This window comes from Protopterus annectens, chromosome 6.part1, assembly GCF_019279795.1.
Source record: "Protopterus annectens isolate FY-2018-M chromosome 6.part1, PAN1.0, whole genome shotgun sequence".
Taxonomy (NCBI): domain Eukaryota; kingdom Metazoa; phylum Chordata; order Ceratodontiformes; family Protopteridae; genus Protopterus; species Protopterus annectens.
Genome location: NC_056738.1, coordinates 123,610,643 through 123,638,431, shown reverse-complemented (window position 1 = coordinate 123,638,431; position 27,789 = coordinate 123,610,643). Strand labels below are relative to the sequence as shown.

The following is a 27,789-nucleotide window of genomic DNA, read 5'->3' as shown; positions in this document are numbered from 1 at the left end:
TTTTCAAATACTGTTGACAGCATAAATTGATAAATATGCAATTTCCCCATCAGTGCTGAATTTATCAAATAAGCCTTTTTTCTGAATGATAATTTATATGTTCTTCAGAAAAGATGATTGTTTTATTTCTTCTATTGTTTTTCCCCATTGAGTTCTACTTACATCTTTATTCCCAAATTTTATACTTAACACAGAAATTTCATTCATTGTATAACATGTACTCTTGATCTTTACTATATCACCTAAATCTTTACTTTTCTCTTTATTTAAATTCCCTATCATCTTTAGATAGTCATTTTTGCAAATTATTACTTCTTTTAACCAAATTTTGTTTTTTGCAATTATTATAATGTCATCTGCATATGGCAACAGAACTGGAATTCTTAACCCTTCAGGTGTTATATACCCTGCCTCCTTCATTTTGATATTAATTTCACATACTATCACATTCATAACTAATACATGAATATACAGTTCATTGGGCATCCTGGTCTTACACCACTCTTCATATGTACCTCTTGGATTAACCAGCCATTTACAAGTATTTTTATTTTATTATTGTTATATGCTGACATACATAATTTCCTGACTTTCACACTTATATTATATTCTTTCAATATTAACCATAAGATTTCATGTACAATGATCTCAAAGGTCAAAATGATCTTAAGGTCTTCTTTCATGATTTCACTTCTTTTTTTTCTTTTTATAATATCATCTAAAATTTCTCTAACTATCATTAATAATTTGTGGCATCCCTTCCACTTTATATTATAAATGCCATTTTTCATATTTCCATTTTAGTTTCAAATTTCTTTTGTATTATCTTCATAAAGATCTTATTATCATTATTATTCAGTGCTATTAGTCCTCAGGTTTTTAATTGTCTTCTATCAACTTTCTTCCATATGAATTTAAGTATTCCACTGTATAATTATTTACACATAAAGCATACTTTTAACCATTTATTCAAAATCTTTAAAAATATATTTTTTACCAATCTCTTACATTTTTATACATTACATACTCTATTCCATCTAGGTCTGCAGCTGAATCTATATTACTTGTCCTAATACTTTATCATGCTCATTTAAAAAAATCTTCTTTCCCATCTCTTTATTTTCTATTTCTAGTAACTTTTTTACTTCTCATGTTGTTTTCACTTCCTTCTTTTTTCTTTAAATAATTTTTGTACATATTGTACTGCACTATTCATAGTCTTTTCCTTAGTTCATAGGTAGGTACTAGGCTATTAGCCCAAGGGCCTAAGTAAGTCTAGCCAACAAACTTGAACCTCAGCACTGAAATAAATAGGACATGCTGGAGGCACAGATTCATAACCCAGTGGCTCCCTTCACTCTGGAATAAAATCACAGTCCAGGTTAGGCAGAGTCCCTCATTGACTCTCTTCAAGAGGAATCTTGATGAGTGGATGGGGGATCGTAGGTTTACCCCGGGTATCACTTCTGTGTCACTGTTAGACAGAGGCACAGTATACTAACCTCGAAAAAGGGCATAGCAAAATTAATTTTAAAATGGGTGGTGAAAGCCAAACACACTCTGGCTAGGCTTATAAATGCCCTAGGGCAGATAGCCTAGTATGAACCTATGAACCTATAAGTTTCCCTGGCTTACGCCACCCATGAAAGATAATTTCCTATGCCCCTGTAGAGCAGAGCCACAGAAGTGATCCCCGGGGTGTATTTCCTATTTCCCAGCCACTCATAAAGATTTTTCTTGAAGAGTGGTAATGAGGAACTTTGCTTGACATAGATGGGTAGCTTGTTTCAGAGTATAGGAAGTCTCTGGGACAGGAATCTATCCCTCCAGCATGTCCTGTTTATTGTGGTGACAAGGTTTAGGTCACTAGAGCATGTAGCTCAGAGGGATTGGGATTTCCTTAAGGTTAGCATGTCCAACAGCTCTGGGTTTAACATAGCTTTATATGTTAGGCAGAGATCTCCTCAGAGTAGGCAATATGCTACAAAGTAAAGCTGGAGTTTATTGAGATGGTCAGTGTAGGGCATTTGTTTGAGGCCAGTGATCCTCTCTATGAGGTACTTCTGTGGCCTTTCCAGCTTCTCCAGATGTCTTGTGAGGTACATTCCAAAAGAGACATTGTACTCTATAATGGGTCTAATGAGTGCTGAGTAGAGGGGAACAATGACCTCTTTTTTCCTGGATGAGAACCCTTTTGTGATGAGGTGTGTCACATAGAAGGATTTCATGACTACTGTGGCGATGTGATTATCAAAGGAGAGACTACTGTCCACCTGGATCCCAAGGTCTCTTATCACACATTCATCATTAAGTAGATTGCTGTTTATGTGGTAGTTCATGGGTACAGAGTTTTAACCAAAGGGGATGACAATGCACTTTTTGGAATTGAGCTTGAGGCCATGCCTCTGACACCAGGCATCTGTTTCAGTGAGGCCCTTCTGTAGGATGTCCAAATCGTTAGGAGTTTTGATTATGGTCTGTAGTCATCTGCGAACTTCATTAGCCAGAGGCCTTCTGTGTTAGCCTGTACTTCAGAGAAATAGATACCAAACAGGAGAGGTCCCAGAAATGAACCCTGTGGTACTCCACTTGTCACTGGTTTGAAGTCAGATTTGGAGTCTGCAACTTTTACAGTGTGGGTTCTGTCAGTGAGCCAGTTGGCAACCCATCTTGTGATGTAGGGATTTATACCTAGTTTAGGGAGTTTAGCTATAATTCCAGAATGGGGGATGGTGTTGAAAGCCTTGGTGAGGTCAAGATAGGCTGTGTGAACCACCATACCCTCGTCTATGGCTTTGGTGACTGCCTCAAAGAAGTTGATCAGGTTCAGAAGGCATGATCTGCCTTTCACAAACCCGAACTGGGTGGGGTCCAGAGTTTGGAGGTTTACCAATGTCTTTGTTTATGAGTTCCATGATGATACATTCCATGGCCTTGCAAACCAGGCTTGTCAGGCTAATAGGGTGATAGTTCCCTGGATCAGTGGTGGCTCCCCCTTTGTCGAGTGGGATAACTGTTGCTGTGCACCATTCAGTGGGCACATAGCCTGACGTGAGACTATGATTGAACATGGTGCTTAGGTGGGGAACCAGTTAGTTCTGAAGTTCATGTAAAATGCAGCCTGGGATGTTGTCCGGTCCCATGGATGGTGTGTTTTTGGTTTTAGAGAGTGCAACTTTTACCTGCATAGATGTAATTATAGGGACTCTGCATTCTTCCTGTATAGATATGGGCCCTTTAGGAGGTGAGAGGGGGGTGAAGTTAGCACTGAACCTATCTGCCAGGATGTTGGCAATATCAGTTGGTTCTGTAATTTTCGTGCCATTGTGCTGTAACTCAGAGCAGATCTGGGTGTTGCCATTGAGATTCTTGACATAGCTATAGAATGCTTTGTGGTTGCCCTTAGAATCAGTGGTGATTTTGTTTACATAGCTAGCTTTGGAGGATCTTACAAGGGATCTCAGCTTACTACTGAGGCTGACCAGGGAGCTCCTACACTCATGGGATTTTACTCTCTTTGGCAACAGTTTCTTCCTTTTGTTGTAGAGTTTGTCTATGGCAGGGGACCACTAGATTGGCTTCCTTTTTTTGGAGGATAGCGTCTTGGTTCTGTTTGGGATAGCATGATCCATGCACTCGTGTAAGTGCTTATAGAGCTCATTTGTGTGGGATTCAGCAGTTGTAACTGTATTGTCCATCTGCATGGGTGTCATGAAGTTCACCACTTCTGTCTTAAGCAGCATGAAGTTGGCTTTGGAGAAATTCTTTACCGTGGTTTCCTTAATGGTGGGTGGGAGCAGGATGCAGATATCAAGGTTGATTAGCCTATGGTAAGATCTGACCAATGAGGAGTTGATTTCAGGTGTGGAACACTGGTCGCTCATGTTGGTAATGATAAGGTCCAGGATATTGTTGCCCCTGGTGGGGGCATGGATAAGTTTATCCAAGGCATTGGAATTTATGAATTTCAGAAAGTGCTGAACGGAGTTGGTACATGAGTAGTTTTCCCAGTTAATGGTGGGGTAGTTGAAATCGCCCATTATTAGGGTGTTAGGTTGTATCCTTGAACCTTGTGTCCTTTGAACCTTGCCTAAAAAAGGCACTATGGGGTGGCAAGAGCCTTAGCCAATATCCAGAAACCCAGGGGCGACAGGTGCAGGCCATCTCTGGCAAAGCATCGTGGTCTGTCGACCATGTCATCCCAGGCAGACAGATACTGGATCCCTTTAGAATGACACCAGAAGCTTAGCCAATTGTTGAAGTCAATCATTTTGTCCTTATACTGCAGTATCATTCTACGATGATGGCAGGATGCTACTCAGGGCTAGGGTCATACCTGCCTGGGCTACAATATCGGAGACGTCTTCCATGTCTCTTTTCATGTAGTCCAGGAAGGTACATCTCAGGTCATTCACACCAACATGGACAATGACAGAGTCATATATGTACTTGTTGTGGAGTGATCTGAGTGCATGGGTTATGTGGTGGATCTTGGCCCTCGACAGGCAGCTGACAGTAACCTTCACCTTGTTTAGCCTGGTGAGTGGGACATCAGTGTGCCTGACTATAGAGTCACCTATGACTAGTATGTTGGTTTGCCTTATGGGCTGTGGTTTATTGGCACACTGAGTCTGTGGGTTATGTGTCATTGGGGTTGTGTTGGGGGTGGAGGTTGCTTGGGTTTCTGTTTTGGAGGTCTTTGTTGCTTGAGCAGATTATTATTGAGAGCCTCTGCAAATGTTTTTGTGTTTCTATGTGTGGATTTTGATGGTGTAGGTTTAGTGGGACTATGTGATGAGTGTGGTGTGGTGCAAGTTTTTACCTTCTCCTCTTGACTGTCAAGTTCAGTCTTGGTTGGAGAGAGCTTTACCTCCAGTTTGGCTAGATAAGTGCATCTCTCACATGTTGTGGTGTTTGGTGGTAGGAGGAGAGGGTTGTCTGTGTACATGAGGCAATTGCTACATTGCCTCAAGATGCCCAGATTCATCAGATAGACAGGAGAGAACACTGGGAGATGACCCTTGGACATGCTTGAGTAAAAAACTACTTTCCTCTAGACAAGTGAGGAAAGTGAATATAAGAGCTGTTTTTCTCTAAGCAAGTGAGGAAAGTAAGTACAAAAATTGTTTTCCTCTAGGTAAAGAGGAAGGTTGAGTGCTGTAGTAATTTGTAGCTTATTTAGTGCTAACAACAAGTTCTGAACAAGTGCTGAGCACGAATAAGCAAATTCTTTCTATTTCTCCTTTTGCATTTTTATTTCTCTCATTAACTACCATTTCCTTTACTAATCTGCTTAAGTACCTCAATACTTATCCTCTTGTTCCCTTGTAAAACATCTTTGCTTATATAACAATTCTTATATTTTTTCTTGATTTCTTTCATATAATTATTTTTCTTTCTTAAAATACTTTCTATCATTATGTTCTAAATCTTCCAACACATGGTTATATGCTATTTTATATTTTTTCTCTACTTTTCTCACATCAAGTTGCCACTATAAAAAAAATATATTTTTTCCTTAAATGTCATCCACCATTCAGACCAATTTTTATAAAATGTTCTCATAGTAATATGATCTTTACATAAATGTATTACTAATCTCTTTCCTTCTTTACTCCATGTATTCTCATTTATCCTTTTTAATTCCTTTCCCTATTTTTATATATAATCCTTGTTTTCCTTATCTCTGGCCATATTGCAAGATTAACAGAAAATCCTGTTTTAACTACTTCCCCTTCTCCTATAATTAAATCTTAGTATACTATACACTACTCCATTATAGTTGTATACATACCCCTTTTGCAATTCCATGAATTTTTGTCCCAAAGTTTTAACTTACCACATCTTATAACTTCTAACATTTTTCTTATATCATTTCCGTTCTTTTTACACTTGCTTCTTAAATCACAGTTAAAATCTCCTCTTATTTTAATATTTATATTTATCATTATGGAGAAGTTTTTATTTACTTTACATATTACATGTATCCTTTTTTGTATTGTGTTTCTTTTGTATTGTCTTGATTTTATCTAGTTTAAAAGAGGAGCTTTTCTCCCCGGGCCTCTACTGAAAATGGACATATATCCAGCTGGACTAGCCCGGTCAACAAATGTAAAATAAAATAAATAAAAATAAAAAAATTCATAGTATAAAATCTAATGAAATAAGCTTTCCCTTTCTTTACAATTAGTATAAGCATATAATGTTATAATTCTGTGTATTTGTTTTTTTTTCCATTTTAAATCTACAATAGTTAATCTTCCCATTTTTGCTAAAGTTACATATAGTATCTTTAATGCATTTCAATATAATATGGCTATTCCAGAACATCTCTGATTTCCCAAATTCTAGATTATCTTTCCTACCATAGTTTCTCTGTTTGCAATCTTTCTTCATTTGTTAAAAATCTTGTGTCTTCTGATATAATTACATCTACATCAGATGTATTACACCACTTCAAAATTCCTATTCTTCTTACTGTATTCTTAACAGTATTTGCATTTACAGAAATCACTCTAAGCATGTTCATTTTTCCTTTTATTCATAAGTTCATAACTAATTATTAGGCTAACTTTCTTAAAAGGCCATTTTAAGCCTAACCAGTTTTGTTCCCAAAGGTGAGAATCAAACACTACCTTGTGTCTGTAAGCAAAACACCTTAACCATTTATACCACATCCCAATCTTTAGCTGTATGTGTTCTTTTTCACCCATTTCCTTTCTTTTTTCTTTTGTACTTATCCTTTTATATTTTCTTTTTCTGTCATTTACCCTTTTAACAACAGAATTATTTTTTTTTCTTTTACTATCTCCCAATGTATGCCTTTATCAATTATTTCAGAACCTTCTTCTATGTCCTGTATATTTTTTCTCATCTAATTTTTTTTCTATTTTTACTACTTCTAAAATGTATTCTCTTTGTTCATTTTCTTCTCTTTCTTTTTCCTTACTCTTATTTTCATTTTTGCAATCCATCCACAACTGTCCAATTCTATTACAGTTGTAACATTTCAATTCACATTTTTTTTGCATCCTGTTCCATTTCCCCACAAATGTAACAGTTTCTTTTGTCAGAGTTACTTATTAACTGTCCTTATTTTCCACAAAAAGCATGATTTGTGTTGTCCCCAGTATTTTACAACAGCCCTCCACATTTATCATGCTTGGTATCTGTATATTTTTTTCTCTTTCTATTACAGTCCCAGCCGCTAGTACATAAACCCCTTTTGTCATAAACTTTTATAATGTCCAGTACTTCTTTGCACAGAGCCTTCAAGTGTCCTTTCAAGGTCTCTTTTTCTACCTCTTTTCAAAATTGTACATGATCTTCTTTTTTGTTTCCCTGTTAAATGCTTTTATCAAATAAAGATTTCATCAGTTACAGTCTTTCTTTTTTCATATTCTCCAAGAAAATTTTCCATTGAAAAAAAAACAGTCTCAAATATAATGTCACAAAATGTCTCTTTGCTAATAAGAATAAAAGCTCTTACTTCATGTGCCTTTACACCCAAAGGAGCTATTAAATTGTCCCACACTTCATACCTGTCCATTTCTTTGTCTTCTTTACTTTGAATCCTTTTGACATACTTCTGTTTTTCATTTTCTTTTGCCTTCTTTTCTGCCATTCCACTTTTGCCTTTTTTTACTTTCTCTGCAAATGTTTTCTTTTCCATCTCAATACTATTCTTCAGGACTGTCTCTACATCTTCCTTTTGTAATTTCTCCATAATTTCCTCCCAGAAAATATCTCCTTCATTTTCTTACTCACTCTGCACCACCATTTCTTTAAGTTAATCATTCCCTAGCCCTCCCTATTGGAGGGGTGTCATTATATGTCTATCATTTGCTGACTCATCTCCATCAAATAGGTTTCTTTGAAACATTTCCTCAAAATCCTGTAGACATTCTCTAATCTTGATATTTGCTTTCTCCTTCATTTCTCTCACTGCTCCATCATCTCCTTCTCTCTCCATCTGCCACCAGGCCATCTCTGGATCTGGAATGGAAACAGGAAGAGCCCCTCCAAAATGGGTCCCACTCACAACAATGAAGAGTAGTTTTTTTTTTATTTATATACATAGCTTATATACAATGTTTATTATTTATATAATTACATTATTTACATATATTTACAAACTTTTACATTTTATAAATTGTTTTAAGTGTGCACTCTACCCCATCCTTTTTTCTACAACTAAAATAATATTTCTCCAAAATTTTTGCCAAAACCGATTTTCCATTAAACTTAATTTCATTAACTCTTTCAGACCATATTGTCCATATAACATATAATATAATTCTGCCTATTTTTTTTCTTGTTTTTAACACCATAAAAAAACGAATTCAATCATATTCATGTTTATTTGTTCTGCTTTTTTATATTCCTTTAACATATTACATTTACATATTTCATTCCATAAATCTTTTACCCTCATACAAGTCAAAAACACATATTCCATAGTCTCATATTCTCCACATGCATGACATATTCTATCTTGTATTTTTTATATGATATATTTTCCTTAACAGGTACATTTTTTATGGATAATCTCCATAAGAAATCATTGCATTCATGAATCTTTTTGTACCATATAAATCTCATTTTATTGCCTTCTTTTTCTCTATTTCTAAATCTTTCCAAGGATCAATATAATAAAAACCTTTCATAATATTCTGATACCATTCTTTTCTATCCCTCTCAATTTTATCTACTTTTAATTTCCATAACATGATTTTATTTTGATACTCTTTAAATTCATTTTTCATCTTTTTTAAGTCATTTATCTACCTCCATGTTTCCAAAAACACTTGATATTTACTTATGACAATAATATCAGTAATGTTTTCTGTTTTTATATAACATTTCAAGGCTTTATATACGTTTATTGGTGCTGCATACACTACAGGATTCAACAGTCCCAGTCCTCTTTGTTCTTTTTTCATATATAATATTCCTCTATTGACCAGATTCAGCCTGGAACCCCATACAAAGAAAAATAATATGTTCATTAACTCTTTTTCATATTTTGTAGGAATCATATAATTATTTGCTATATAAGCATTTTTTCCTGTCACCATCACATTTATCAAATAAGCGTTCTTCTTTTTTAAATTTCTCCAAGTCTTTTGGGTTTCTAATACCATGACGGGGAATGGGACCCATTCTTAAGTCAAAGTACGATTAAAGTTCATGAAATTAGCATTGTTTCAATCTTTGATGTCAGCCAGAAGTGCTCTTCACAGCACCAGCGCTGTGCCAAGTAGTGATGCCTTCTGCAATTCGTATGGGGTTACATGCATTGGTAACATATCTAAATACGATTGTAGATTTTTTTTATAAGACCCATTGCTCCTACTACTACTGGAACTATCTGGGTATCTTTCTTCCACATTGCTCTTGTTTCTGCCTGCAAATCCTGATATTTTATGACTTTGTGTTTCTCTGTATGCAAGACACTGTAGTCACTGGGTGGGGTGATTTCAATGATCAATGCTACTTTTGTCTTCTTTTCATGGACCACTATATAAGGTTTTCTAGCATCTATATTTTGAACTGTTGGTAATGGGTGATCCCATGTGATGTAGACTTTATCATTTTCTATGATGCTTTCTAGAACGTTTCCAGTGTTTTTCAACCACTTCAGTAACATAATGCTTGCACAATCCCCAGTGCAACAGTCTTGCCACATTATTATGTCTTTCAGTATACAGTGCTTCTGCCATTAGTAGGTTACAACCAGAAATAAGATGTGTAACTGTTTCCAGTTTTGTTTTACAAAACCTACATTTGTCTGTTTCTCCCACATGTTCAATGGATTTTGTAAACAAACGTGTATGCAGCCCATTATCTTGGGCCACCAATATTAACCTTTCATCTCTTGGTTTGAATTTGCCTCTCCTTAACCATTCCTGCATTCAGTCCTGATCAACATAAGGTTCTTCCAGAAGTTTTCTATACTTGCATCTATATTTATGCATTTTCCACATTTCTTGTCTTCTCATCTGGTTCTTCACCTAAAAGTCTTTCTTTTGTTTTTTTTTTTTTGGCACATTCAGTTGCTGCCTGATTTTTACTACTTCTGGTTTGATTTCCATTCCTGCTTGACACCGATATGCTTCTGCTAGATTAAGCAGAGAAGTCATCTTAGATTTATTCTCCTTATGTTTAAAAACTTTCACTATGTTTCAGTCTTGTGAGGTCAGCAGATATGTGTACAGTTCCACGGTTTCAGATCTGTACATGTAATCAATTTCAAGGAGGCCCATCCCTCCTTCAGAATGGGGGCTATATAATCTTATTATGCACCAATTTTTATAAATCATTTGGTGGGCCTGAAGCATCCTTCTTGTTTTCCTTTCTAATCTATCCAACACATTTTGGGGCCAGTCAATCACTCCAAAACTGTAAGTTACAACAGGAAGAGCAAATTGATTTATAGTTTGAATTTTTCTCCAAGATATCAGCGCTGTTTTCAGGATTAATTTAAGTCTTCTAAGATATTCCTTACTATGTTTTACTCACATTTGTTTATGTTTTATTGTTAATCCTTCATCAGTTCCCAAATATTTATACACTCCCTCTTGCTCAAGATCCTTTATATCACATTCTTGTCACAAACTGATGTTTTCTTGGTGCTGCAGTTTTCCTGCTTTAAAGGTTGCTTTTGCACATTTATCAAAACCAAATGACATTCTTATATCATCTGAAAAAGTTTTGACAACTTGCAGTTCTGCTTTCAGTTCCTCATCTGATGAGCTATACAGTTTTAAATCATCGACAAAGAGAAGATGAGAAGTCTTTACACTTTGTTTTTTTCTAGAAGCCAAATTATAGCCATGGCCTATGCTGTTAAGTAGGCAGCTTAATGGATTAAGGCAAGACAGAATAACAGTGGTGACAAAGAGTCACCCTGGAATATCCCCTTTTGAATTTTTATCCCTGAGATAATAATTTGTCCTTTATCATCGCTTAATTGCAAACTGCCACTGCCACTGTTTCATGGTCTATGTAATGTAGTTGATAAGTATAGGATGCATCTTATACATTTTTAAGTACCCTTTTATCCATGAATGTGGGATACTATCAAATGCTTTTTTTGCAGTCAGTCCATGCCATATTTAGATTCTTCCCCTTTTTACAGTTCTCCACTTTGACTTTATTTAACAACAAATGATCCTTTGTTCCGTATGACTTTCTTTTATTGCTCTTTTGTTCCATTGACTTAATTGAGTTTTCTTCTAAATGACTATAAACTTTGTTGGCATCACTTCCAGTGTATAGTTTATACGTTGTCTGAAAGCAAGTTATTGGTCTGTAATTTTTAGGGTAGCTTGCAGGTTCACTCTTAAGTAGTCACATTGATTTTCCTGTTGTTAGCCAGGTTGGTGTCTGTTCAGAGTGCTCATGTAAATAGTTCTTACTCATAGCTAAATCTTTGTGAAAATATGTTAATACTTTTAACCAGAAGTTAGGTATTGCATCTGGACCTGGGGATTTTCCAATTAGAGGCTTTTCTTAACTTTGTTTCAATCTCTCTGGCTGTTACTTCATCCCATTTCATATCATGCACCTTTAAATGCCTTATTCCTTCTTTTACTTCTTCCCTCCATTTAGCATCTTTGTTACATTCTACAAGATTTTCATAAATACTTCTCCAAAATATATCTATTTCTTCCTTTTTGGTGGTTTTTCAATTCCTTTTACCTTGTTTACCAATTCTCTATAAAACATTTTTGGGTCATCAATGAACTGCTTATTTTGTACCTTTCCTTTATATTTATCTGTGTATCTTCTACATTTTTTTTGCCTGTGATGAGATTTTCAGTTTGTTATTTGTAATACTGCATAATAGATCCTGATCTGTTCTATGTTTATTACGTCTATCTTTCTAAGTATTTTTGTTAATCTGTTCCCAATTCTATACTCTTCTAACAGTGACACGTCTTGTCTTAATTGCTTTATAGTTTTCTCAATTTGATACTTCCATGATGGTATTTAGTTTCTCCCCTTCCTTTCCCTCACTATCATGTATTCTTGTGGCGGAACTTTATCAGTTATTAATTTAGCTGCACAGTAATATATCCTGTTTACTTCTATTATATTGCATAGATCTCTATGGATAGTCCTAATTACTGTTCATTTGTTTTATCAAACTTCTAACTTTTGGGGTTTTATTGACCTTCTGCAGTCTATTTCTTTCATTGATCTTAATATATCTATCTCTATTAAATCAAGCAACTCTTCTCTAACCTCATTTTCTTTTAAACTGAGGGCACATTTTTTTTGTTTTCCATTTCCTGTGGCATTCTTTAGAAAGTTCTATAGCACCTTCCTGTGGCACATTCTCTTCAATTTCATCCTGTGCCATCCTTTGCTCTGTCATATGGGAACTCACTGGCCTATCACTCCTCAACACTGACTGCATCAGAGTTTCCAGTTTCCTGTTCTTCCCTTGCTGTCCAGCTTCAAGTGAATGTTTATACTGGTTTCCTGTGGAAGGCTGCAAAATATCTTCATATGGCACCTGACCAATTGCTTCCCATTCCACTGGTTTCCCTTAATTTGGATGTCCATTGCTCTGTCCTGTTGTCGTGCTTTCTGAATTAGATTTTCTACACTGAATCCTTCACTTTGCAGCTACTCCATAACCCCAGTTTCTATTTCTTTAACTTCTCCATTACTAATCTCCTTTTCTACTTTTCCTCTTTGTCTTCTTATTTTTTGTATTGTAAAGTTTTCTGGATTCTGGATTCCTTTCCCTATACCTCTCTTCTAATATCTTTGGTGCTGCTCTTTTTGTATTAATTAGTTTTGCTTTATCCTTTGCATAGATATTATACCATATTAAATCTCTTTTTCTTTCCCATGCCCATATTTCTTCTTCAGATGTCTCCTGATCTTCCTGTTTCTCCTTACTTTGGGGACTCATTCCATTATGCTGTGATATAACTTGTATTAGACTTTCTACACCAAATACTTCACTTTCAAGTCACTCCATAGATTTCAACTTCTATTTTTTTAACTTCTATTTTACAAATCTTCTTTTCTACATTCCCTCCTTGTGATATTATTTTTAATTGTTAAATTTTCCATATCCAGATGTCTTTGCCTGTATTTCTCTTTAAATATCTTTGGGATTGCCTTCTTTATATTGATTAATTTGACTTTCACCTTTGCATAAATATTGCACCATATCAACTCTCTCTTTCTTTCCCATGTTCATATTTCTTTTTTATATTTTCCAAAAACCTCTAGGTTTTGTTGTTTATATTTTAGCATTTCTTTAGATGCGTCTTTTTCCAAACTGATCAAAGTTTCTTGGTCTATATATAGTTTTTCACAAATATGTTATATTAATGAACACAAATTTTTATTTGAAGTTTCTGACAATTTTTCTTGTGGAAGTATTATCTTTCCATTAATTTCTCTATTAATCCTTTTGTATATCTTGTGTCTGGAAATACTGGGATTTTTGCATAATAGTAACAATACATAATTTGTTTCCTATCCTCAATAGTCCACTTTATCGTCTTTATGGCTCTTCTTTGGCCTATCACTTTTTGTGATTTTGGTTGACTGCTACTTCCTTCTACAAGGGGGGGGGGGGCATCCTCCCACTGGGCCTGGCTCCATTGTATAAATGTTTCCAGAGTTTGAGGATTCTACTCTGTCATTTATTTACAGTTCTGGCACCAGTGTGCCTACCAGGACTGGGCACTTTTTTATCCTGGGTCTTGTGCACCCAGCTATCTTTTTTAAATTTTTGACCTATGTTATATATGCCATATAAATACAGTCTATATATCTGTGTCATCCTGGTGAAACTTTGTGAAAAACAGGGTCCACCTTGTGAAGGTGGTCACCAAGACTTGAGGATGAATTCAATTTCAGCAACACTACTCTCCTTTGCTGAATTATCATCTGCCCATTCAAACCCCTTCTATATGAAAATCAATATGATTTCCAAAATAATGTCATATCTGTTATTTATTTGAATAACATTTTCTATTGTTCTTCTACATACATGTTTTGTCCAAACCTAATTCACAAAACTTTTATAACCTCAGTATTAAATTTTGTATCTTTTATGCTTCCTATCAGAGCAGAATTGTTTCTTTTTTATACATAATCCAATTTCATTTACTAATACATTTTGCTTTTGAATGACTATTTTCATATGTTCTTTATCACTTGTGATTGTTACGTCATCAGCATAGGTATACACTACTGGTAATTATAGTTCATTTAATATTCTATATCCTGCCTTGTTCATAGGTTCATAGGTGTGTACTAGACTAATGGCCCTGCAGTCTTTACAAGCCTAGCCCATAGATGTCCCCTGGCATTGTGCTGCCTGACGTTAGTTCCCAGTGCCTCTATCAAGTAGAGCCACTGGAGTTTTTTCAGACAGTATGTAACCAATCAGGAACAAATCTCACCATAATCAGGGACAAATCCAGAAATAATCAGGGGCAATCACGGACACATTTAAAACGTTAGTACAATTAACTTGAAACACTGAGAGTATAAGAGAATGTGAATTAATATACATTTTCTGAACTAAAAGAAGTCTAAATTTAATTATTGTGATTACTTATTCAGTGAAATTTACAATCTTTTCTTCAAATGTCACCTGTTTTAGGAGGGTTTAAGAAGGATAGAGCTAAAATTTGAGTCAAAATCAGGGATGTCCCTAAAAATCATGGACAGTTGACAAGTATGGTACAAGTCAGTGCACCTCAGGGCAACCAGGAACTTTCTGTTGTAACAACCTTACTGGATCAGATAGTGGTTCAACTAATTGTGCATTAAGACACAAATGGCTGTCATGCAAAGCAGCTACTACAAGGCTCTAATATGTACACTGTACATAAACAAAAGCAAAAGGGCGCTTACAGTGGATATAAAAAGTTTATACACCAGTGTTAAAATGCCAGGTTTTTGTGATATATAAAAAAATGAGACCACAATAAATAATTTCAAAACTTTTCCCACCTTTAATGTGACCTATAACCTGTACAATTCAATTGAAAAACAAACAAATCTGTTAGGAAAAAAGTATAAAAAAATAGAAAAAACATACGATATGCTGGTTGCATAAGTGTGCACACCCTTAAACTAATATTTTGTTGAATCACCTTTTGATTTAATTATAGCATTCAGTCTTCTTGGGTACACATCTGACATCAATTAAAGAGACTCTGATTAAGCCCAAATAAGGTTCAGCTGTCCTAGTAGGATTTTCCAGACGTTTACTCAGTTGCCTGCTAGAGCAAAAGCCATGGTTCACAGAGAGCTTACAAAGCATCAAAGGGGTCTCATTGTTGAGAGGTATCAGTCAGGAGAAGGGTACAAAAAAATTACCACAGCATTGGCTATACCATGGAATACAGTGAAGACAGTCATCAAAAAGTGGAGAAAATATGGAAAGGTGACTTTGCCAAGAGCTGGATGTCCCCCCAAAATTGAGGAAAAGACAAGACAAAACTGGTCAGAGAGGCTGCCAAGAGACCTACAGCAACACTGAAGGACCTGCAGGAATTTCTGGCAAGTACTGGTTGCATACTACATGTGACAACAATCGCCCATATTCTCCATATGTCTGGACTATGTGGTAGGGTTGCAAGATGGAAGCCTTTTCTTAATCAGAAAAACATCTAGGCCTGGCTAAAATTTGCAAAACAAGATATCAGGTCTCCCAAAATGATGTGGGAAAATGCGGTATGGTCTGATGAGACCAAGGTTGAACTTTTTGGCCACAATTCCAAAAGATACTTTTAGTGAAAAAACAACAATTTGCATCACCAAAAGAATGCCATCCCCAAGCATGGTGATGGCAGAATCATGCTTTGGTGTTGCTTTTCTTCAGATGGAACTGGGACTTTAGTCAAAGTGGAGGGAATTATGAACAGTTCCAAATACCAGTCACTTTTGGCCCAAAACCTTCAGGAATCTGCTAGAAAGCTGAAGATGAAGAGGTATTTCAACTTTCAACATGACAATAACCCCAATCATACATCCAATTCAACAAAAGAATGAGTACTGAATTATATTAAGATGCAGAGTACAAATAGCAGTGCTGTGATCAGTGATCTGTAATATATGAAGAGACGTGTAAATTTGAAAAGAAAGGATTTCAGTATGGATATGCAGCAGAGAATCAGGAACAAATGAAATGGGAGTAATAATACTGACTGTTAAAGGGGCTGCAATAGTTATAGAAGAAAAAAAAAAGGGCAATAATGGTAAATTTGTGGTAGTAAGGAGATATTGGCAAGAGAAGAGGATTACATTGGCATGTATTTACATTCCACTAAAAACTGCATTTATGGAGCTTAAGAACATCTGAGAAGAAATAATCAGCATTCCATAGGGAATATTACGTATATGTGGTGGCTGGAACTTGATTTGCAATAAAGAGGCTATATCACAGGGACCTAGAAAGGAAAATATAACAAAAGAGGATATATTTATTAAGAAATCTATGAACATAATTTGTATGGAAGACATTAATTCAGTAGTAGGAACTCAGACAAAATGTACATATTATTCTCCAAGGTACAAAAACTGGACTTACTTGTGACAGAACAGTAAATTACTAGCAATCTAAAATTCCCCAGTAAAGAGACAATATTGCACCTATTTCTGACACATTGATTTAAGTAGTGCATTTAGAGACTACATCTGATTTAAATTAGGGAATAACTAGAGAGTGACAAAGATGGATATAGGTACATGAGTATTCATACATTATTTCAATTGGCTTTTTCAGGAATGTAGATACCTAATAGCTTTTCTTAGATAAAATCTGTCATTATCACTATTAATAATGTATTTAGTCTTATCTTATCTGGATCACTTTAATATAAATGGATTTGTGTCTTCAGAAGACTTACTTGAATTCTTGAGAAAGATCAGAGTAAATAAAAAACAAATAGAGTACTTTTATAATATGGCATGGTGCTCAGTCCTGGTGACAAGGACAATCTTTTGAAATATGTTTTAAATCATAAGCATTACAAAAATAAACAAAGAAATGTGTAACATCGACATATCAACATAATACAATAAGCACTTAAATATACAGAATAATCTCCAACTCCTTCAGCAAAAACCTTAAGATGCTACATAATTGTTACGTCAAGTATAGTATTTATATCATTTAATTGAGCAGCTCATCTAAATTCAATTAAGTTAGAAGCAGTTGTCATAATATACTCAGTTTTATCAGGTTTGAAATAAACCTTGTGCCATGGACTATGATTAATTTTTACATAAGTAAACACACTATATATATATATATATATATATATATATATATATATATATATATATATATATTCAATACAATACATGGTATGTTTGTGGCCATGAAAACAACTTGTACATATCTATTGCACTGACTAGGCTCTTTCAGTTGTGTTCTGTTTGCTCTAGATTGCTGTATATTAATGGAGTTTGTATTGCAGAAATTATTTGTGGTTATATCTTACTACAGATCTGCAGCTTGACTTAGCATAGTGCAAAAAAGCAGTGAACCTACTTCCAGAGTACATGGGCCACTGTCCATTAATACAGTGTCACCAGTGATGTTACTGAAGCATATCCTTTAATGTGTGTGTGACTAAAATATCACCTCTTGCACAGTCTAGTGTGTGCTGGAGGTTACATCCATAAGAAAGTAGCAGGAGACAATCATTGTACTCTTTGTGAGTAATGGCTGCAGACATTTCGACTTCCCTCAGGATTTACCCATTCACACAATTTTCTGAATTCCCTTTCATCATGCATGATATTTGAAGATTTCAAGTACACAAAAAATATATATGACCAGCATATTTGGTGGGACCAATAATTTAAAGAAAGGTGACACACATCTTACATGTCCCTTTCTAGAAGCAAAATAAATTACCTTGTGTGGTAAGGTTTTGTAATACAGTTATGAAAGTCTACAGACTTTATATTGTTTCTTTGATAATGTGCCTAGTATAAAATACAAATATTTTCTATCATTTTTGTCACTCTAATTTCATAAATGAGTTTCTGAGTAGTATCCTACATTCCTATTAGAAGTGGGAAAAGTTATTTGGTATACACATTTTATGTTAATTAAATCTCCAGATTTATGGCCAGATATATCTACTTTTCAAAGATCTTTGTACCTATTTTCAGCATCTGAAGGTTGAGAGGTATGCTGTACTCTTTCATGCTTCTGCACCAAGTGTTCACTCATGCAGTGTTACAGAGACGTAATGCTGTTGGCACAGAGAGCATTGAAGAAGTGCTCTGGACACTGATATTTTATCCTCAGTGTCATGGGTCCTTCACAGTTCCTCACTGGAATACATCAAACATAGACATTGATACAAGTTACTAGACCTCTGGAGTAAAATACCTTCCACATACTAAAATGGGATGCAGCAAAAACTGTGGTAGCCCCACCATGATGCAGTCAATGCCTTTTAAGCAAAGATGGCCATCTCAGTGGCCCATTTGAGACATTCCAGCATGTTTTATTCTGTAATCTGCACTAGCAAATTATCTCCTGTTTCTTGAACCAAGTTAAAATTTTTCTGCTATACAAATTCATTCTCATTGATATACAGCTTATCACAATAAAACAAAATATATTTCTTCTCAATAATTTCATGCTGTACTTTTCTAATGTTAACAGTATACAGCTGTAGGTAAAGCCCTGGGCTGTAAAATCTGAAAAACTAGCTGTAAGTATAAGAACTTTTTAGTTGCATACTCTGATTGTTTTCTCATCCTTCTAGACTATACTGATAAGCAGATGTTGGCAAAATCTTTTATTCCTGGTCAAACTGTTTCCTCACCCCATAATGTTCTACTCAGTCTGTACCCCATAATGTGTGCCACACTCAACCATTTGTTAGTATGCAGTATCTTTGACATTTTACTTGCCTGCTTTATTCAGTTTAGCTCTTTAGTGTAAGCCCTAGCTTATCACTACCATTCAGTTCCACATTTATCATGTGCTCTGTCTGCATTTTAATCGGTATGCAGGCAAGAGAAAAACATATCTGGTATATCGATTTAGAAATTTTCTGCTTCTAACGGCATTTATGCTAAATTGCATTTTTTTCTGAAAGTTAATTAGAGTACTGTCATTATTTGTTCATGTTCATATAGGATGTATTGGAATATATAGGCTATATTAAAGAATAAGACATTTTCATTTACTTACTAAATGGCTGACTTCTGCAGTATCTTACGATTCGAACTGTATTTGCAATCATGCGCTAGGATAGAAAAGAGAAGAAAGAAACAAAATATCAGAGCCTGCAGAATAAAAAAGTGTTAATAGTCTATCTTCTTGCATGTTATCTGTAAAATAAAACAGAACATTTATTTTGGCAAACAATCACATAAACAATAAAGGGTTTCAGGTTGTGAACTGATGTTAACACTCTGTCTTGCACCTCTATTTATTAAAAAGGGAAATGAATGTTAATTGAAATAAAAAAAACTGCATCATTTTCAAACATGTCGGCAAGATTATAATGGTAAAAAGAAGGAATTTATTAATTTTCTATGACAGAGGCAAAGGTAAATGCCATAATACAGAACCCCAAGATACAGGCTGTAAAACCAGGCTAAAAGAAATGTTTATGTACTTACCAAAGAAAGAAAATGATGAACAATGATAGCCTAACATGGTGGAAATGTGAAGTTAATGAAGATAAGCAAAATCCCGCAATATTTACTTCTGCTTAGTATTTACTTTAGGTAATGACCACTTGATTAATGCTGCAAGTTTAAAACTGCAATTACCACTACACAGAAAGTCTGGGTTGAATGGAGCAAAAATCAATAAAATATACCTACATGCAGATTACATTTTAAAAACTGGAAATGTCATAGTGGAAAAGGTATCATTTATTCATCACATGTAGTTACAAACACTTGGAGATGTAGCTACAGAATATGTTCAATCTGATTACTTAGCAATATACCTGAATTAGTCACTGGGGAGCAAGGTCTGAGGCATCTCCTCCACACAAGGCTGGCTGCACACAGAGCACCTTAAAGTGCATCCGTCTATTTTTTTTTATTTTTGGACTATAGGTAAGGTGATGGAATTATTTCTCATAGAGAACATCATCAACAACTTGCATCATGATGTACTTCATTCAAGTCAGAAAGCATTAAGGCTTTGTGTCTGTGAGGTCAGGCAACCTTGACAGTGTTTTGAAATCAGGTTACTAATGTTGTAAAGGCAAGGTAGCATACTCATTCTATTTTTGTTTTAATAGAACTCATATGATAGCTGACAAATTTGAGGCAATTTAATTCTTTTTAAAAGCTAGGCATATGGAATGCAAGCTGTCTATAGCAGTATTTAGGAAAACTATTATTTTATGAATCCAGCAAAAGCACTTACAGAAAAGAAAGTGAATTGGATTGGTTTACAATGCTCTAACAAGAAATTAATCTGTCTATTACAGTCCTAAGTCAATCACAGGTGGAAAATGAAATAAAAATAAAATTAAAATGTGTCACTATACCTTAAAAAGTAGTTTAAAACAAGTAACCAAATTATGTAAAATAAAGTAAATGACATTAATTTCAGTTGGTACATGAAACATGCAGACAGGAAATACCAGACTAAGAAGTATAATTATTTTATTTCTAGGAACAAAGTGGTAGCTGTTGTGTACTGAGTGAAGTAACTTGGACCAATGGATGGGAAATTCCAAATTTATCCCTGGTTTGGCACCTATGGGTAAGGCAGCCTGTGAATGCTTGAGGAGTACAAGCCTATATCATAACATCAAATTCCTTGGGGTATTGTCACATGTTAGCAACATTTTAGTAAATTTGGATTAAGACTGTCTAGGCTTAAAAATAGCTATTAAGCTGATAGCCAAGTAAGCATAAAAAAATCTATGAACCTATGAACAAAGTGAGCCTGTGAACTGCTGTCAAAAGTGACCGTGCTTGTACTTAACAGGTCAGCCTCTGCTTGGCCTGGGTTTGGGCAATGCTCTCTGCTTGGTGAAAATGTGTCTTTGGTCTAATTTGTCTGATTTCTATACAAGTTTATCTTAAGTATATAGCACACAAATAATTAAAAGCTGACTTAGGAAGAATCAAAGAATTTAAATCTTAAGACAGAGTCTTGGTTTTCACTTATAGAAAGAATTGAACAAGTTTCTTTGAGAAGCACACAGTGATATCCATGTGTAGATTACTCTGACAACTGTGTCTACTGCAAAAACCTAAGGTAAATTCTATGATATTTTGAGGCTAAATTGCTAGTGATGACAGAAAGAAGTCACCTTAGTCATTGTGTACAGAGGCCTACTGGAAGAGTAACACAATATCTTACTGAAATTAAACAATGTCCTACAAATGTTACAGTTGTATTCAGTATGTATGAAGCACTTGCAGATAGAATCATTTGCAACATTTACATAGGCATTTGCTAGATAAAAATTACATCATAAATCAACTTTAATATCTCCAAGGTTTTCAAAACTGCCTCAAAATAAAAATGTTAATAGTTAAGGAAGCACAAGAGAAAGATTGCTGTCATATTTAATGTCATATTTTGTCAAATCCTGCAAAAAATACAAGAAATTGCAATTGCTGTAACAGTAAAAGTCATGTTTCACAAGGCTATATTTATAAGTAGGCTAAAAGGGCTCCCTATCAGACGATTGAAATGCCGTTTCTGCGAATACGAAATGATAGGCATGTATTGCGTGAAGTACATAAACGCCAAATGTCCAAAACAGAGAAATTAGAAATGTTGAAGTGTTTTGGTTGGCCCGTCTGTGGTATAGCTCCGTAAGGTAAGTGTGCGATAGGTATGGACCTTAGGGTAGGGTGCGGGTGAAGGTAAGTGTATAGATAGGTAATTTATGTAAGTTTTAGTGTAGTGTTAGAAGTAGGGCTTTGTTAAATGTATTTATGTGTATTATTTATTTTGTTAGGGTATATCTCCGTAGGGGAAGTGTGCGGTAGTTATGGACCTTAGGGTTAGGGAGGGGTTAAGGATAGTGCATAGATAGTTGTGTATGTGGGGTTTAGTGTAGGGTTAGAAATTGGGTTTTGGTGCTTTACTTTAGGGTTAGGAGTAGGGTTTGGTTAGTGTATGCATGTGGTTTATTTATTTTGTTTGGGTAGGTAGTATGTAGCCGGTGGTGGGGTTGGCCGACTATGACCGTTTGATGTTTTAAATTTCGCAGTTTAATGCGTTTGGTCTATTTGCAGTTTGATTAATACCTGTCGCTCTTTTGCTATTCACTGAAATGGATTTTCACAGAACTAATATAGACCCGGTTAAAAGCTATAGATGTGGAAAAACTGTTCTTATAAAATCTGCATGGTACAGTAGAGTTGTGAGACAAAAAAAAATAATTTTCATGGTTTGTTTGTCTTTTCGGCTTTTCCTGGTTAGGGGTCACCACAGCAAAACTCCGATCTGCTAATGATTGGCAGTAGATTTTTTTTATGGTGCCGAGTTGCCAGCCCGATGCCCAACCTTCAGCGAAGGCACGCCCATTCGCGCATGTCTTTCAGAGGCCACTCGACCATGGGGACGACATGCAGACTCCACACAGAAGGCACTCCCGCTGTGAATCGAACAGGAGAACCTCTTGCTGTGAGGCAACAATGCTACTGCTGTACCACTGCAGCAGAAATACTAAATATATATATGGAAATACACAAGCATATGAAAATGACAATGGATTATCAATGTTTTCTGATATGTTATGTTAAAGATAAATAATTGTTTGTTTACATTTATTAGAAATGATAAAAAATGGACATGGAAAAATAAAGCTGCATCAGTATCTATATTATACCTGAACAAATGTTCCACATGTTCTGTCCTAAGACCAGTCTGATCACATTAGGTATTCTAAAGCAGTGTAGCAACTGGCGTACGCTTACAAACTGTTCATAGTGTCTACCAAGAGATAGTACAATCTGTGAGAAATGTAAATATTTCAGAAACATGGATGTAAACCTTTCAAATCACCCCACTATTTGTAAGCATTATAGCTCCCAATTCCACATCAGTCACAATGCACCACTAGGGCAGTAATTTGTAATGATGCTAGAACACACTCCCAGCCTTGGCATACAAGACAACACCTACTCCTTCTCTACTCCAACATACTGCACATCCACATACGTTACACAAGAATCACCAGAAAAGCAAGCTTAAGTCTACAACAGCCTCTAAGTTTGCTCCCACAAAGGGAAATGCTTCAGTTATAGCTGACTTTATAGTTAGGCATACAAACTCTTCTCTCAGTAGACTGGACAAAAACAATGCGACTATAAATTACTTGTCTGGTGGAAGGATCTGTGAAGTCACAAGGCCCTTAATGTCTTTTAAGCCAAGCAAATCTGATTATGTTGCCCACATGGACATGAATGATTGAGGTACTCCACCCAGACAGACATGCAGACAGGCAGGAAAGACGCTTGCTTTGAGTAATATGTAGATTTCAGTAAGAATGATGCCTAGATATTAAGACAAGATAATTGGCTTTACAAGTTGTCCAAGTAGCTGGTGTCATTCTATGGGGGATCCTGTATGTGTCAGCCTGGGATGAGATGAAAGATAGGAATGGCTCATACCACTCACTCCAGGGCTTCCGCATACTAGCTAAAAACCTTTGCTGGCTTCATAGTGCATGTTTTTTTTGGCACAGCCCCCTACTGGACATTCCTAGATAAGAAACTCAAATGCAATTTGGACAACATCAGGGTGGCACATTCTCAATGCTAGAAGTCTAAAGAGAAAAGTGTCAGAACTCGAGACCCTCCTACTACTTGAACATATTTATATTTGTTTAGTCACTGAGATATAGTTTCAATGCAGTGACAGCACTTCCTCTTTATTAGGGTTTAGGGCATATCACACCTTCAAGCTCTTGGGTAGCTGCCATGGAGTGTCTATATTTGTTAGAAACACCATCAACTCACATCAAAGTATCCACATCCATATCTCTGATCACCTGGAGATCCAAATCACCCTTAATTAACCCAACAGTTACTTCATTGCTATCTACAGATCTCTATTATTGTCCCCCAAAAGATTATAGAAATTACCTTAATACCATTGAGGGGTTAAATATTGCTTTCTTGGGTAAGAGACTTCAATAACCTTAAGCACTGATTGGCACACTTACACCTGTAAAAATGGATATCCTCAGTTGTCTAAAATTTATTAATACCAATACACTGCAGCAAATTATAAATCTGTCCACTAGAGACTCTAATTCCCTTGACCTGGTAATAAGCATCTCCTCATGCTTTGGTAAATCTGACCACAAATTAGTCATCTTCTCTGTTAGGTCTGGTGGTACCACCCAAAACACCAAATGAAACAGTCTTTAGAGACTTTTCCAGAGCAAACCTACTTCAGCAAATGAAACCAACTGAGAGAGAGATGCTATATTCACCTCTAATTTTTACAGGCTTAAAAAAACAAGAAAAAGTCCGTACCTGCTCCACCTACATATAATGGTAATCTCGATTATCTCAATAATAAACCTGTTTTGTGGAACTCCAAAATTAATAAACTGTATAACAAAAGAAGGAAAATAATAAAAACCTGTAAGAAATACCATCACCCCTACCTCACTGACCCAACTGAAACATGACAGCAAGGAACTTAAGAGCACTGTTAGAAAATGGAAAGTGGAGTATGAGTTGAAGATTGCTATAGATAATGAAGAAAACTACAAATCTTTCTTCAGTTATGTTAGAAAATAAAGGAAAAATGTCCAGCACTGCACCAAGGTCATCCAAAATATTGTCACATATTCTGATCTCAAGGATATAGCCAAAATATCAGCAGGCTATTTAATGTTAACTTTAGCTCACCTGCCCACTTTGTTACACCCATTATTCTTGAAAACTTAGTCCTCTTGAAGTCACCTTGGAACAAGGTTTAACATCCTTGTCAAAGGTTAAAAAAAGAAGTTATGTCTTACCATAATGTTCCATCTGTGTTGTTGATCTTCATTCATTCATTACTGATGGGTGTCGGTTCCGTCCTCGGAACCGAGTCAGCCTTGTAACAAGCTTGTGCCAGCCAAAAAACTCTCAAGGTAAACTTTTACTCACAATGCGCTTCCCCATGTTACCTCAGATCAAGTTTGCCTATTATAAGTAAAGCAGAGGCTGTCTCTGAGCAGAAACCCTAAAAAGGAATAGGACCCAATTCGATCCCCCAGGAGCCTCTGGAGGGGGAAGGAGGGTGGGACATAATGAATGAATGAAGATCAACAACACAGATGGAACTTTATGGTAAGACATAACTTTTTTATCTGATGTTGTTATTCTTCATTCATTCCTTACTGTTGGGACAGAGTTCCTAGCTACCTTCATTCCTGGCAGGCCCTTATGGAAGTATGTTCCTGAGCACCATTGAACCAAAGGATGCTCTTCCCCTGGAGGCCAAATCCAATTTGTAATGAGTGATAAAGTTACGAGGGGTAGCCCAAGTTGCAGCTGCACAAATATCATTCAATAAGGCTTTTGCATGAAAGGCGACAGAAGTTGCTATTGACCTGATAGAATGTGCTCTAACTTTGACTTGGCAGAGAAGTTTTATTTCATTGGTAAATCAAGGAAATACAGTCTCTGAGCCATTTGGACAAGGTTACCTTTGAGACAGGGTTTCCCAGTTTTGGGCCTGAATAGGATACAAACTATTGGTCTGATTTGCGTATTGACTATGTTCTATCCAGATAAAAACATAGCTGTCTATTAACATCTAATAAATGAAGACAGTACTCCCCTTTGTTTGAATAGTTTGGGAAAAATACTGGAAGGTCAATCGTTTGTTTCATTGTCAAATCTGAGATAACCTTAGGTAGAAAAGGACTGGTCCGAAGTGATACTCTGTCTTTATGAAATACCATATCAGGTCATTTAATACACAGTGCCTGGAGCTCTGGAATGCATCTGGCTGATGAGACAGCTATTAAAAAAAAAGATTTCCAGGACAGGAACTTAAGATCACAAGTGGAAGCAGGTTTGAAGGGTGAACATGTCAGGGATTGCAGTACTAAAGTCCAATTCCAGGGTTCAATAGGTTCTCTGAAAGGTGGTCTAATGTGCAAAATGTCTTTTAAGAAAGTTTTGCAAAGACGATGGGAGATTAATGACGAGTCTTGGAACCCATTGTGGAAACTTGAGATAGCAGCTAAATGTATTTGAATACTTGAGACAGCTGCTCCTGACTGAAGAAGATTTGATAAATAAGCCAAAACCACTCCAAATGGGGCTGAGCAAGGATCAACTTGTCTTTATCTAGACCAAATAATGAACCTTTTCCACTTGCTGAGATAAATTTTCCTGGTGGATGGTTTATGTGAAGCCAATAAGATATCACACACTGAGGAGGTAAGGTTATTCTGCCTGGCTATTACTGGAAGTGGAGATACCAAGCTGCCAGCTTGAGGTTGGGAATGTTAGGGTGAGTCAACCCTTGTGGGTGCGAGATCAATTCTGGAGTTGGATCCAGAATCCAAGATTGGTATATTAGATGAAGCCAAAGGAAAGGGAACCAAGTTTGTTGAGGCCAGTAAGGGGCAATGGGGATTACTCTGCTTCTCAGATGAAGGGCTTTCCTTAGAAACTGGGGAATGGGGTGAAGGGGTGAAATGCATACAGAAGCCCCATGGTCCAATCATGGATTAGAACGTCCCTTGGTGACTCCTCCTGTAGGGAGATTAGGGCAAAATAGCTGCTGCATTTTTGGTTTGCTGGAGATGCAAATAGGTTGCAGCAAGGCTGGCCCCAGCAGCTAAAAATGTTCACCGCAATGATAGGATTGAGAGACCATTTGTGAGGCAGTAGGATGCATCTGCTCAGCTTGTCTGCAATCACGTTGGAGCTCCCAGGAATATGTGTTGCAATTAGAAAGTGGTTGGAAGCTATCGCCCATTGCCAAATTCTCATGGCTTCTCGACACAATGGGTAGGATTTGGTTCCCCCTTGTTTTTTGATGTACCAGACTATTGACATGTTATCTGATTGAACAGCAATTGTCCTCGATGGACGGATAGGTTTAAAGGCTTGCAACACTAGAAGCACTGCCCTCAGTTCTAGGACATTGATATGCAGTTGGGCCTCTATGTCTTCCCCTGGAAAAGCCTCCCCCCCACCCTACCAGGGAAGCATCCATAGTCACAGTGGCCTTGGGCTGTGTTGGGTAAAAGGGGGCACTCCATTGCTGTTCATCTGGCTTCATCCACCACATTAAGTCCTGTTTGCATTGCTGAGTTATCATTATTTGAAAGGATAGAGGATGTTGTAAGGGATACCATCGAATTAGTAGGAGCCAATGGTACTATTGTAATTGAAGCTGCCATGGATCCTAGGAGCTGAAGCACTGTTTGGGCAGGGACTAGTTTTCAACAGAGTATCACCTGTATTTGGGATCTTATCCTGTTTAGTCTGTGGTTTGGGAGAGAGACTAGGCAGGCATTTGTGTTGAAGATTGCCCCAATAAACTCTAAGGATTGAGAGGGAATCAGGTGCAATTTCTCCCGGTTTATCAAGATTCTCAATGATTTTGCTATCCCGAATGTGTTGTTTAGTGCTATCTCCAGTAGATGCTTGGTAGGGGTGGTTTGGAGCCAGCTGTCTAGGTATGGAAACACCCCAAATCCTTGTAGTCTCAAGTGAGCTGTTACTATTGCCGTGCACTTGGTGAACACTGGGGGCTGTAGACAGTCTGAAGGGCAGGGCGTGGAATTGAAAATGATTGGGATTGGCCCCTAGTCGGAAGCG

General features: G+C 36.3%; 1 protein-coding gene across 1 annotated transcript in view; it reads right to left on the bottom strand.

The window, feature by feature from the left end:
• Nucleotides 1-27,789, bottom strand: part of LOC122805263 (rap guanine nucleotide exchange factor 4-like) — a 1,439,269-nt gene that overhangs the window by 49,590 nt on the left and 1,361,890 nt on the right. The window contains exon 25 of the mRNA XM_044075352.1: nucleotides 19,208-19,262. Within this exon, the coding sequence (XP_043931287.1) occupies nucleotides 19,208-19,262 (55 nt within the window). The remainder of the gene's footprint in view (nucleotides 1-19,207; nucleotides 19,263-27,789) is intronic.